Source organism: Manis javanica, chromosome 5 (assembly GCF_040802235.1).
Source record: "Manis javanica isolate MJ-LG chromosome 5, MJ_LKY, whole genome shotgun sequence".
Lineage (NCBI taxonomy): Eukaryota > Metazoa > Chordata > Mammalia > Pholidota > Manidae > Manis > Manis javanica.
In genome coordinates this window covers 171,616,741-171,631,424 of record NC_133160.1, presented here as the reverse complement: position 1 = coordinate 171,631,424, position 14,684 = coordinate 171,616,741, and the positions used below count along the sequence as shown (strand labels likewise).

At 39.4% G+C, this 14,684-nt stretch overlaps 1 protein-coding gene across 4 annotated transcripts in view; it reads right to left on the bottom strand.

Moving 5' to 3' along the window:
• Nucleotides 1-14,684, bottom strand: part of HTT (huntingtin) — a 192,377-nt gene that overhangs the window by 143,904 nt on the left and 33,789 nt on the right. For all 4 annotated transcript variants that reach the window (XR_012131891.1, XM_073237967.1, XM_073237966.1 and 1 more), the window contains exon 3: nt 1,110-1,230. Coding sequence is in view for 3 of the 4 variants with exons in the window: in XM_073237967.1 (XP_073094068.1) it covers nt 1,110-1,230 (121 nt within the window). In the remaining variant the exon portion in view is untranslated. The remainder of the gene's footprint in view (nt 1-1,109; nt 1,231-14,684) is intronic.

The following is a 14,684-nucleotide window of genomic DNA, read 5'->3' as shown; positions in this document are numbered from 1 at the left end:
TCCCTCTTGCCATGAACCAAAGCAACCTGTGGTGCCCTCTTTGGATTTTCTGATTCTAAGGGTCAATGTCAAAAACTAAAATATCAGAAAAAGCCTACCCTGGTCCTGACAATGGGAATAATAAAGCAAGCAAGGACATTTAGGCCTGGAGGGAAGTAAGTGTAATGGAACAAGGCCACCTACAAATATGTTGTGGGACCCCAGGCACATGCGAGTGTCACCCATGGGCTACCTCGAGTGCAGACCAAGTGAATGGCTGCTGGCCTTCCTGTGGCAGGCAGGCTGCAAGCAAACGCATGATGAAGTGTGGGTGCAGGGAGAAGACCAGGGGACCACCTAGAGATGAAGAAGGACCCCCTACATACAAAGTAGTATAGAAGGTGGCCAAGATGGGTGTGGGACACAAGCTAGGAGGGAAGGACGAGAAAAGCAAAGATGACTTTCCAGTTAAGAAGGATGGACGAAGGACTTTACCTTCCATGTTAGCAGAAAACAGAAAGCAGGACAGTCAAAGAAAGCTGTGGTTTCAGGGCAGACACTGCATCAGAGACAGTAACAGAAGATGGGGGCTCCTCCTCTCTCCTTGCCACACCTACAACCCAGGTGGTTTTGGCTTTCTGCTTTACACTCTTTCCTTTACCCCCAGTCATTCACATCAACCCTAGCTAACCTGCTACAGAGGTCACATCTGGACCTGCAAACAGTACTGCCAAACCAAGGACTTAGGAGGCAGGGAAAGGAGACAAGGAAGAGGCTAGAGACCCTGCAGGTGGATACCATCCCACATCACCATGCCTTTTCAGCCTTGAGGTTTCTCAGGGCTCTACCCACATACTAATTGGTGCCTGTCATGACATTTTCCCCGAGAGCACCGAGAGGTCACCATCAGCGCCTGTCCCTGACAAACACGCTGCTCAGTCACAAGGGTAAACACAGTTGCATATGATTCAGCAGAAGTAGCAAGCAGGCCAGTGGACGCCAGGACACCTCCAAGCAACACACCACCAAGTGAAAAGTGCAGACACCCTAAGGCACTTGGCTATGCAAAACGAAAGCACATGAAGTATGGTTCCTTCTCGGCGCAAAAAACACTGTCCATAAACTCTTACCTTTATAACTTTGTTGAGGCATTCATCAGCCACCATCCTGACATCTGACTCTGAGTCATCACTGCACAACAGAAAAAGTTCCATAGCAATGCCCAGAAGTTTCTGAAATTCTGGAGAATTTCTAGGTAAAAACAAAAGGGATGCTGTCACAACCAAGAGGAGCCAAGACGTGGCAGTGAAATGTGATGAGGTAGCTGGTAACTTCTATGGGATTCTGGAACAGAAAAAGGACTTTACATACAAATTAACGTTAACACTGTAACAATACCAATTCATTAACTGTGAATGTACCACATAGCACAGGAAGCTAATAACTGGGGTAATTGGATGTGGGGTATGTGGGAACTCGCCATACTATCTTTGTAAATCTTCTGTAAATCGAAACAATTCTAAAATGTAAAACTTTAAAAAAAAAGGTTTTATACTTGTAGGACAAATCTCATTTTCTGTGTTTTATTTAAAAAGCCTTAAAGAGACACTGTTTTTTTTTGTTTCTTATTTTTATTGTGATATCATTAATAGAGAACCACATGAGCAACACTGTGGTTACTAGATTCCCCCATTATCAAGTCCTCACCACACACCCCATTACAGTCACCGTCCATCAGTGTAGTAAGATGCTATAGAGACACTACTGATCTTCTCTGTGCTGTACTGCTATCCCTGAGCACCCCCTACACTGTGTGCTAATCATAATGCCCCTTAATCCCGTGATCCCTCACTTCCCACCCACCAACCACAGCCCCTTTCCCGTTGGCAACTATTAGTCCATGTTCTTGTGCTCTGAGTCGGCTGCTGTTTTGTTCCTTCAGTTTTTCTTTGTTTTTATGCTCCACAGAGGAGTGAAATCATTTGGTACTTGTCTTTCTCCGCCTGGCTTATTTCACTGAGCATAATACCCTCTAGCTCCATCCATGTTGTTGCAAATGGTAGGATTTGTTTCTTTCTAATGGCTGAATAATATTCCACTGTGTATATGTACCACCTCTTCCTTATCCATTCACCTACAGATGGACACCTAAGTTGCTTCCATGTCTTCGCTATTGTAAATAGTGCTGCGATAATCAAAGGGGTGCATATGTCTTTTTGAATCTGCGATCTTATTTTCCTTGGGTAAATTCCGAGGAGCGGAATTCCTGGTTAAAATGGTATATCTTTCTTTTTTTTTTGAGAGGGCATCTCTCATATTTACTGATAAAATGGTTGTTAACAACAATAAAATTCTGTATAGGAGACTCAATGTACAGTCATTAATCAACCCCAAGCCTATTTCTCAACAGTCTCCAATCTTCTGAAGCACAATGAACAAGTTCTTACATAGTGAATAAGTTCTTACATGGTGAACAGTGCAAGGGCAGTCATATCACAGAAACTTTTGGTTTTGATCACGCATTGTGAACTATAAACAATCAAGTCAGATATGATTATTCGTTTGATTTTTTTACTTGATTTATATGTGAATTCCACATTTCTCCCTTATTATTATTATTATTATTTTTAATAAAATGCTGAAGTGGTAGGTAGATGCAAGATAAAGGTAGAAAACATAGTTTAGTGTTGTAAGAGGCCAAATGTAGATGATCAGGTGTGTGCCTATAGACTATGTGTTAATCCAAGCTAGACAAGGGCAACAAAACATCCACGGATGCAGAAGATTTCTCGCAAAACAGGGGGGGTGAGGTTCTGAGCCTCTCCTCTGTTGATCCCCAATTTCTCACCTGATGGCCCCCCTGCGACTGTGCCTGTCTTAGGTTGTTCCTCCCTTGAGGAATCTTACCCGTCTCTGGCTAACCAGTCATCTTCTGGGGCCATACAGGGAAATGTAAAGTTGGTAAGTGAGAGAGAAGCAATATTGTTTGAAAAGGTTAGCTTTTTACTTCTTTGCAGATTTATGCCCTGTGGCTTCTATGCCCAGCATTTGTCTTGATACTTGGTAATTTTCTATGAGGCACGAATTCTACTAAAGGGTTGTAATTGGGAAGGAAGAAGAAAAGCTATAGAAGTAGCAGACAGAAGAAAACATGGGAAGATTGATTATTTCTTTGACATATATTCTTGTAGAGTAACATAAGCATGTATAGGTTTTAAACTACTAATTAAAATGCACACACACATAAACATTATAGAAATACAGCTACGTAACAAAAGCAGACATACAACTACCAGCCATATCCAGTGAAACCAAGAAAACCTGTTAGGTACCCTAGGTATTTGTGAAAACTTATCAATGATATGATGGATATTGTCTAACTTAATTTGAATAGTTTGAGAAAAATCAGACAAATTAAAACAACACATTCCTGGGAACTGTTCACATCCCATGTGTTCTTTTAACAGTAGATAGTCTATAGTTGCACGATTTTGGAGCGCTGCAACTTGCACTTCTCCTAATTCTTGGTTGAGTTCCGACAGTACAGATCCAGTCAAATTTGTTGTTTTACTATATGCACAGGCCAGCTTAGATATCTCCTTCTTCATTCCAATGACGAGTCCAGGAACAGGTGGGATGGATGCAGCTACAACTGCAGCAGCGCCAGGATCTTTTCAAGTTTTTTGATGATCATCTTCTGGAACGACTCTTCCAGGGGATGCTGATGTTGGAAGTTCTTCTTCATATCGTATCTTAATTCCTTTTCTGCATAGCCAAATTAGGCTTTGATCCTCTGCATAAACACAAATAAACCCTTTGCCCACACTTTGATATGACCTTTATACCATTGTGAAGAACCTATTGGAGATCACCACACAGGAACTGCTTTTTTTTTAAAAGAAAGGAATATTATCAGAAAAATGTACTTCCACAGCTGATCATCTGACACCCTTTAAAAGATCAAAATAAAGGATATGTAAAGCATGCATTACTCATTGATTTGCAGTTAGTTTTATCCTATCAGGGAGTAATCCCCCTTTTCTTTCTCTTTTTTTTTCTTATCATTAATCTACACTTACATGAAGAATATTATGTTTACTTGGCTCTCCCCTATACCAAGTCCCCCCACAAACCCCATTACAGTCACTGTCCATCAGCATAGCAAAATGCTGTAGAATCATTACTTGTCTTCTCTGTGTTGCACAGCCCTCCCCTTCCTCCCACCCCGCACATTATGCATGCTAATCATAATACCCCCTTTCTTCTCCCCACCCCTTATCCCTCCCTACACACCCATCCTCCCCAGTCTCTTTCCCTTTGGTACCTGTTAGTCCAATCTTGGGTTCTGTGATTCTGCTGCTGTTTTGTTCCTTCAGTTTTTCCTTTTTTCTTATACTCCACAGATGAGTGAAATCATTTGGTATTTCTCTTTCTCTGCTTGGCTTATTTCACTGAGCATAATACCCTCCAGCTCCATCCATGTTGTTGCAAATGGTAGGATTTGTTTCTTTCTTATGGTGGAATAACATTCCATTGTGTATATGTACCATCCCTTCTTTATCCATTCATCTACTGATGGACACCTAAGTTGCTTCCATGTCTTCACTATTGTAAATAGTGCTGCAATAATCAAAGGAGTGCATATGTCTTTTTGAATCTGTGATCTTGTTTTCCTTGGGTAAATTCCGAGGAGTTGAACTCCTGGGTCAAATGGTATTTCTATTTTTATTTTTTTGAGGAACCGCCATATTGCTTTCCACAATGGTTGAACTAATTTACATTCCCACCAGCAGTGTAGGAGGGTTCTCCTTTCTCTGCATCCTCACCAGCATTTGTTGTTGTTTGTCTTTTGGATGTTGGCCATCCTAACTGGTGTCAGGGGATATCTCATTGTAGTTTTAATTTGCATTTCTCTAATAATCAGCGATGTGGAGCATCTTTTCATGTGCCTGTTGGCCATCTGAATTTCTTTCTGGAGAAGTGTCTGTTCATATCCTCCACCCATTTTTTAATCAGGTTATTTGCTTTTTGGATGTTGAGGCACGTGAGTTCTTTATATATTTTGGATGTTAATACATTGTCAGATATGTCATTTACAAATATATTCTCCCATAATGTAGGATGCCTTTTCTGTTCTAATGATGGTGTCCTTTGTTGTAAAGAAGCCTTTCAGCATGATGTAGTCCCACTTGTTCATTTGTGATTGTTTCCCTTGCCCAAGGATATTTGTTCAGGAAAAAGTTGCTCATGCTTATATTCAAGAGATTTTTGCCTATGTTTTCTTCCAAGAATTTTATGGCTTCATGACTTACATGCAGGTCTTTGATCCACTTCGAGTTTACTTTTGTGCATGGAGTTAGACAATAATCCAGTTTCATTCTCTTACATGTAGCTGTCCAGTTTTGCCAACACCAGCTGTTGAAAAGGCTGTCATTTCCCCGTTGTATATCCGCGGCTCCTTTATCATATATTAATTGACCATATATGTTTGGGTTAATGTTTGGAGTCTCTATTCTGCTCCACTGGTCTGTGGGCATGTTCTTGTGCCAGGACCAAATTGTCTTGGTTACTGTGGCTTTGTAGTAGAGCTTGAAGTTGGGGAGTATAACCCCCTGCTTTATTCTTCCTTCTCAGGATTGCTTTGGCTATTCAGGGTCTTTTGTGGTTCAATATGAATTTTAAAATTATTTGTTCCAGTTCATTAAAGAATGCTGTTGGTATTTTCATAGGGATTGCATTGAATCTGTAGATTGCTTTAGGCAGGATGTACATTTTGACAATATTAATTCTTCCTAGACAAGAGCATACGATGAATTTCCATTTAATAGTGTCCTCTTTAATTTCTCTTAAGAGTGTATTGTAGTTTTCATTTCCTTGGTTAGGTTTATTCCTAAGTATTTTATTATTACTAATGTAATTATGAATGGAATTGTTTTCCTGATTTCTCTTTCTGCTAGTTCATTAGTGTACTGGAATGCAACAGATTTCTGTGTATTAATTTTGTATCCCGCAACTTTGCTGAATTCACGTATTAGTTCTACTAGTTTGGAGTGGATTCTTTAGGGTTTTTTAGGTACAATATCATGTCATCTGCAAATAGTGACAGTTTGACTCCTTCCTTACCAATATGGATGCCTTTTCTTTGTGTTGTCTGATTGCTGTGGCTATGACCTCCAGTACTATGCTGAATAAAAGCTGGGAGAGTGGGCACCCTTGTCTTGTTCCTAATCTTAGAGGAAAAGCTTTCAGCACCTCACTGTTTTTTTCTTGATATGTCTGGCTAGGGATTTATCTATTTTGCTTATATTCTCAAAGAAAGAGCTCTTGGTTTCATTAATTTTTTCTATTGTTTTATTCTTCTCAATTTTATTTATTTATTCTCTGGTGTTAATTATATCCCTTTTTCTGCTGCCTTTAGGCCTCATTTGTTCTTCTTTTTCCAGTTTCAATAATTGTGAATTTAGGCTATTTATTTGGAATTGTTATTCCTTCTTTAAATAGACCTGGGTTGCTATATACTTTCCTCTTAGAACTGCCTTCGCTGCATCCCACAGAAGTTGGGGCGTTGTGCTGTTGTTTTCATTTGTCTCCATAAATTGCTTGATCTCTGGTTTGATTTGGTCATTGATTCTTTGATTATTTAGGAGCATGTTGTTAAACTTGCATGAGTTTGTGAGCCTTTTTGTTTTCTTTGTACAATTTATTTCTAGTTGTATACCTTTGTGATCCGAGAAGTTGGTTGGTACAATTTCAATCTTCTTGAATTTGTTGAGGCTCTTTTTGTGGCCTAGTTGGAAAATGTTCCAACTTTCGTGGTCTCTTCTGGAATATGTTCCATGTCCACTTGAGAAAAATGTGTATCCTGCTGCTTTTGAGTGTTGAGTGCTGCAGATGTCTGTTAGGTCCATCTGTTCTAATGTGTTGTTCAGTGTCTCTGTCTCCTTTCCTGTTGATTGATCTGTCCTTTGGAGTGAGTGGTGTGTTGAAGTTTCTTAAAATGAATGCATTGCATTCTATTTCCCCTTTTAATTTTGTTAGCAAATGTTTAAATATGTCGGTCTTCCTGTGTTGGGTGCAGAGATATTTATAATAGTTATAACCTCTTTTTAGACTGACCTGTTCATCATTATGGAGTGTCCTTCTTTGTCTCTTGTTACTTTCTCTGAAGTCTATTTTGTCTGATATAAGTACTGCAACACTTGCTTTTTTCTCCCTATTGTTTGCATGAAATATCTTTTTCCATCCCTGCACTTTTAGTCTGTGTATGTCTATGGGTTTGAGGTAAGTCTCTTCTAGGCAGCATATAGATGGGTCTTGCTTTTTTATTCATTCTGTAACTGTCTTTTGATTGGTGCATTCAGTTCATTTACATTTAGGATGATTTTTTATAAGTATGTACTTATTGCCATTTCATGCCTTTAGATTTGTGGTTACCAAAGGTTCAAGGGCAGCTTCTTTACTATAGCAGTCTACCTTAACTCACTTACTACACTATTATAAACAGTCTGATGATTCTTTATCCTTCTCCCTTCTTTTTCTTCCTCCTCCACTCTTTATATGTTACATGTCATATTCTGTACTCTTTGTGCATCCCTTTACTGACTTTGTGGGTAGCTGATTTAGTTTTACATTTGGTTAGTATTTAGTTGGTGTACTTACTTTGATGTGGTTTTATTTTCCTGGTGACAGCTATTTATTCTCAGGTACACTTCCATCTAGAACAGTCCCTTTACAATACAGTGTAAAGATGGTATGTGGGAGGTAAATTCCCCCAATTTCTGCCCATCTTGGAATTGTTTAATCCCTCCTTTGAATTTAAATGATAATCGTGCTGGGTAGAGTAATCTTGGTTCATGGCCCTTTTGTTTCATTGCATTGAACATATCATGCCATTCCCTTCTTGCCTGTAAGGTTTCTGCTGAGAAGTGTGATGGTAGCTTGATGGGTTTTTCTTGGTAGGTGATCTTTTTTCTCTCTGGTTGGTTTTAATACCCTGTCCTCGTCTTTGATATTTGCCATTTTAATTATTATATGTCTTGGTGTTGTCCTCCTTGGGTCCCTTGTGTTGGAAGATCTGTGGACTTCCATGTCCTGACAGACTATTTCCTTCCCCAGATTGGGGAAGTTTTCAGCAATTATTTCTTCAAAAACGCTTTCTTTCATTATTACAACCCCTAAGTAGAATTCGTGCCTCATATCGAAATTACCGAGTATCATAATTCTTCCAAGTGGTAAAGATACCTCAAGACAAATGCTGGGCATAGAAGCCACAGGGCATAAATCTGCAAAAAAGTAAAAAGCTAATCTTTTCAAACAATATTGCTTCTCTCTCACTTGCCAACTTTACATTTCCCTGTATGGCCCCGGAAGATGACTGGTTAGCCAGAGACGGGTAAGATTCCTCAAGGGAGGAACAACCTAAGACAGGCACAGTCGCAGGGGGGCCATCAGGTGAGAAAATGGGGATCAACAGAAGTGAGGCTTAGAATCTGACCCCTCCTGTTTTGAGAGAAATCTTCTGCATCCGTGGATGTTTTGTTGCCCTTGTCTAGCTTGGATTAATACTTAGTCTATAGGCACACACCTGATCATCTACATTTGCCCTCTTACACCACTAAACTATGTTTTCTACCTTTATCTTGCATCTACCTACCACTTCAGCATTTTATTAAAAATAATAATAAGGGATAAATGTGGGTTCACATATAAATCAAGTATAAAAATCAAATGAATAATCATTATCAACCTGATTGTTTATAGTTCATGATGCGTGATCAAAAATGAAAGTTTCTGTGATGACTGCCCTTGTACTGTTCACCATATAAGAACTTATTCACTATGTAAGAACTTGTTCACCATGTAAAAACTTGTTCGTTGTGCTTCAGAAGATTGGAGACTGTTGAGAATTAAGCTTGGGGTTGATTAATGATTGTACATTGAGTCCCCTATACAGAGTTTTATTGTTGTTAACAACCATATGATCAATAAATATGAGAGATGCCCTCTCAAAAAAAAAAAAAAAAAAAAGCAATCAACTGAATGGGAGAAGATATCTGCAAATGATATATCCAATACAGGGTTAATACCCAAAATCTATAAAGAACTCATAGAACTTAACACCAAAAAAAACCCAAATAATCTGATTAAAAAATGGGCAGAGTACCTGAAGAAACATTTTTTCCAAAGAAGACATCCAGATGTCCAACATATATGTGAAAAGATGCTCAACATCACTAATCATCAGGGAAATGCAAATCAAAACCACAATGAGATATCACCTCATACTAATCAGAATGGCTAGTATTTAAAAGATAAGAAATAACAAGCATTGGCGAGGATGTGGAGAAAAGGGAACCCTCCTACACTTTTGGTGGGAATGTAGACTGGTACAGCCACTATGGAAAAGAAGTATGGAGGCTTCTCAAAATATTGAAAATAGAAATATCATATAATCCACTAATGCCATTTCTGGGTATTTCCTTGAAGAAAACAAAAACATGAATTTGAAAAGATGCCTAAGTTTATGGCAGCATTATTTACAATACTTACTTATTTACATGATATACTATAGCCAAGATATGTAAGTAATGTAAGTGTCCATACACTTACATTAGGTGAATGGATAAAGATGTGGAGTGTGTGTAATAGAATACTACTCAGTGGAATAGTACTTAGACATAAAAAAGAATGTAATCTTGCCATTTGCAACAACTTGAATGTAACCTACAGGGTATTATGCCAAGTGAAATGTGTCATAAAGCGAAAGACAAATATTGTATGATTTCACTGATAAATGTAATAAAAAATAACAAACCAAAGACAGAGTGATAAATACAAAGACAGAGTGATAAATACAAAAACAAACTGGTGAGGCGGAGCCAACATGGCGGCATGAGTAGGACAGTGGGAATCTTCTCCCAAAAACATATGTATTTTTGAAAATACAACAAATACAACTAATCCTAAAAGAGAGACCAGAAGACACAGGACAACAGCCTGACTACATCGACACGTGCGACAGCCCAGCGCCTGGTGAAGGGGTAAGATACAAGCCCTGGCCAGCGGGACCCCAGCACACCTCCCCCCAGCTCCCGGAGGGAGGGAGAGGGAGCCCAGGACTGCTAAACACCCAGCCCCAGCCACCCGCACCAGAGCGCAGACACAGTGTATGCGTGGAGGGCTGGAAACTAGGGAAATAGGGCAGCAAGACCTCTGAGCGGGTGCCGAAGCTGATGCCCCTGTGACAAAGCAAAACTAGTGCTCTTTGAAAGTCTTAAAGGGACAGGGATTTAACAGCTAGACGGAAACAACACAGGTCACAGTCCAGTGGCTGGAAACTACAGGGAAAACTGGGCGCACTAACCCCCTGGGCAACAGCTCTGAGACCCCTCACGGAGGTAAACAGCCAAACACCCCCCACAGTCCATTACCCCTCCCAGCGCAACGAAAGCAGAGAAACAGCCTAAGGCAAAACACGCCCACAGAAAGGCAGAAAGGAAAATTCCTACACTTCGGCCTGGCAAGACACAAACACCCAGCCTACACGCAATTACCCAACACAAGCCACTAGGGGTCGCAGTTGTCCCAGTAAAGAAAGGCCAGTAGCAAGTGAAAAGTACGGCCCTCCCAGCTGACAGTCACCTGTCAACATGAAAAGGCAAAAAAATATGCTCCAGACAAGACTAACCCAGACAGCTTCGGCATCTGCTACATCTTCCCCTGAGAAGGAACCTGGGGAGATAGATTTAGCCAGTCTTCCTGAAAAAGAATTCGAAACAAAAGTCATAACCATGCTGATGGACTTGCAGAGAAAAATGCAAGAACTAAGGAAGGAGAATACAGAAATAAAACAAGCTCTGGAAGGACTTCAAAACAGAATGGACGAAATCCAAGAAACCATTAATGGTCTACAAAACAGAGAACAGGAACGCAGAGAAGCTGATGCAGAGAGAGATAAAAGGATCTCCAGGAATGAAAGAATTCTAAGAGAGCTGAGTAACCAATCAAAAAGGAACAATATACGCATTATAGGAGTACCAGAAGAAGAAGAGAGAGAAAAAGGGATAGAAAGGGTCTTTGAAGAAATAATTGCCGAAAACTTCCACAAACTAGGGGAAGAAATGGGCTCTTAGACCACAGAGGTACACAGAACTCCCATGACAAGGGATCCAAGGAGGGCAACACCAAGACACATAATAATTAAAATGGCAAAGATCAAAGACAAGGACAAAGTATTAAAGGCAGCCAGAGAGAAAAAAAAGGTTACCTACAAAAGAAAACCCATCAGGCTATCATCACACTTCTCAACAGAAACCCTACAGGCCAGAAGAGAATGGCATGATATACTTAATGCAATTAAACAGAAGGGCCTCGAACCAAGACTACTGTATCCAGCACGAATATCATTTAAATATGAAGGAGGGATTAAACAATTCCCAGACAAGCAAAAGTTGAGGGAATTTGCCTCCCATAAACCACCTCTTCAGGGCATCTTACAGGGACTGCTCTAGATGGGAGCACTCCTAAAAAGAGCACAGAACAAAACACCCAACATATGAAGAAGGGAGGAAGAGGAATAAGAAGGGAGAGAAATAAACAATCATCAGACCACGTGTATAATAGCTCAACAAGCGAGTTAAGTAAAAGTAAGATAGTAAAGAAGCGAACCCTGAACCTTTGGTAACCACAAACTTAAAGCCTGCAATGGCAATAAGTTCATACCTTTCAATAATCACCCTAAATGTAAATGGACTGAATGCACCAATCAAAAGACAGAGTAATAGAATGGATAAAAAAGCAAGATCCATCCATATGCTGCTTACAAGAGACTCACCTCAAACTCAAAGACATGCACAGACTTAAAGTCAAGGGATGGAAAAAGATATTTCAGGCAAACAACAAAGAGAAGAAAGCAGGTGTTGCAATTCTGGTATCAGACAAAATAGACTTCAAAATAAAGAAAGTACCAAAAGACAAAGAAGGACATTACATAATGATAAAGGGCTCAGTCCAACAAGAGGATATAACCATTCTAAATATATATGCACCCAATACAGGAGCACCAGCATATGTGAAGCAAATACTAACAGAACTAAAGAGGGAAATAGACTGCAATGCATTCATTGTAGGAGACTTCAACACACCATTCACTCCAAAGGACAGATCCACCAGACAGAAAATAAGTAAGGACACAGAGGCACTGAACAACACACTAGAACAGATGGACCTAATAGACATCTACAGAACTCTACACCCAAAAGCAACAGGATACACATGCTTCTCAAGTGCACATGGAACATTCTCCAGAATAGACCACATACTAGGCCACAAAAAGAGCCTCAGTAAATTCCAAAAGATTGAAATCCTACCAACCAACTTTTCAGACCACAAAGGCATAAAACTAGAAATAACCTGTACAAAGAAAGCAAAAAGGCTCACAAACAAATGGAGGCTTAACAACACACTCTTAAATAATCAATGGATCAATGACCAAATCAAAATGGAGATCCAGCAATATATGGAAACAAACTACAACAACACTAAGCCCCAACTACTGTGGGACACAGCAAAAGCAGTCTTAAGAGGAAAGTATATAGCAATCCAAGCATATTTAAAAAAGGAAGAACAATCCCAAATGAAAGGTCTAATGTCACAATTATCGAAATTGGAAAAAGAAGAACAAATGAGGCCTAAGGTCATCAGAAGGAGAGACATAATAAAGATCAGAGAAGAAATAAATAAAATTGAGAAGAATAAAACAATAGCAAAAATCAATGAAACGAAGAGCTGGTTCTTCGAGAAAATAAACAGAATAGACAAGCCTCTAGCCAGACTTATTAAGAGGAAAAGAGAGTCAACACAAATCAACAGTATCAGAAACGAGAAAGGAAAAATCACGACGGACCCCACAGAAATACAAAGAATTATTAGAGAATACTATGAAAACCTATATGCTAACAAGCTGCAAAACCTAGGAGAAATGGACAACTTCCTAGAAAAATACAACCTTCCAAGACTGACCCAGAAAGAAACAGAAAATCTAAACAGACCAATTACCAGCAACGAAATTGAAGCGGTAATCAAAAAACTACCAAAGAACAAAACCCCCGGGCCAGATGGATTTACCTCAGAATTTTATCAGACATACAGGGAAGACATAATACCCATTCTCCTTAAAGTTTTCCAAAAAATAGAAGAGGAGGGGATACTCCCAAACTCATTCTATGAAGCTAATATGACCCTAATACCAAAACCAGGCAAAGACCCCACCAAAAAAGAAAACTACAGACCAATATCCCTGATGAACGTAGATGCAAAAATACTCAACAAAATATTAGCAAACCGAATTCAAAAATACATCAAAAGGATCATACACCATGACCAAGTGGGATTCATCCCAGGGATGCAAGGATGGCACAACATTCGAAAGTCCATCAACGTCATCCACCACATCAACAAAAAGAAAGACAAAAACCACATGATCATCTCCATAGATGCTGAAAAAGGATTTGACAAAGTTCAACATCCATTCATGATAAAAACTCTCAGCAAAATGGGCATAGAGGTCAAGTACCTCAACATAATAAAGGCCATCTATGAAAAACCCACAGCCAACATTATATTGAACAGCGAGAAGCTGAAAGCTTTTCCTCTGAGATCGGGAACTAGACAGGGATGCCCACTCTCCCCACTGTTATTTAACATAGTACTGGAGGTCCTAGCCACGGCAATTAGACAAAACAAAAAAATACAAGGAATTCAGATTGGTAAAGAAGAAGTTAAACTGTCACTATTTGCAGCTGACATGATACTGTACATAAAAAACCCTAAAGACTCCACTCCAAAACTACTAGAACTGATATCGGAATACAGCAAAGTTGCAGGATACAAAATCAACACAGCAATCTGTGGCTTTCCTATACACTAACAATGAACCAACAGAAAGAGAAATCAGGAAAACAACTCCATTCACAATTGCATCAAAAAGAATAAAATACCTAGGAATAAACCTAACCAAGGAAGTGAAAGACCTATACCCTGAAAACTACAAGTCACTCTTAAGAGAAATTAAAGGGGACACTAACAGATGGAAATGCATCCCATGCTCGTGGATAGGAAGAATTAATATCGTCAAAATGGCCATCCTGCCCAAAGCAATATACAGATTTGATGCAATCCCTATGAAACTAAAAGCAACATTCTTCAATGAACTGGAACAAATAATTCAAAAATTCATATGGAAACACCAAAGACCCCGAATAGCCAAAGCAATCCTGAGAAAGAAGAATAAAGTAGGGGGGATCTCACTCCCCAACCTAAAGCTATACTACAAAGCCATAGTAATCAAGACAATTTGGTACTGGCACAAGAACAGAGCCACAGACCAGTGGAACAGACTAGAGAATCCAGACATTAACCCAGACATATATGGTCAATTAATATTTGATAAAGGAGCCATGGACATACAATGGGGAAATGACAGTCTCTTCAACATATGGTGCTGGCAAAACTGGACAGCTACATGTAAGAGAATGAAACTGGATCACTGTCTAACCCCTTATACAAAAGTAAACTCAAAATGGATCAAAGACCTGAATGTAAGTAATGAAACCATAAAACTCTTAGAAAAAAACATAGGCAAAAACCTTTTAGACATAAACGTGAGTGACCTCTTCTTGAACATATCTCCCGGGCAAGGAAAACAA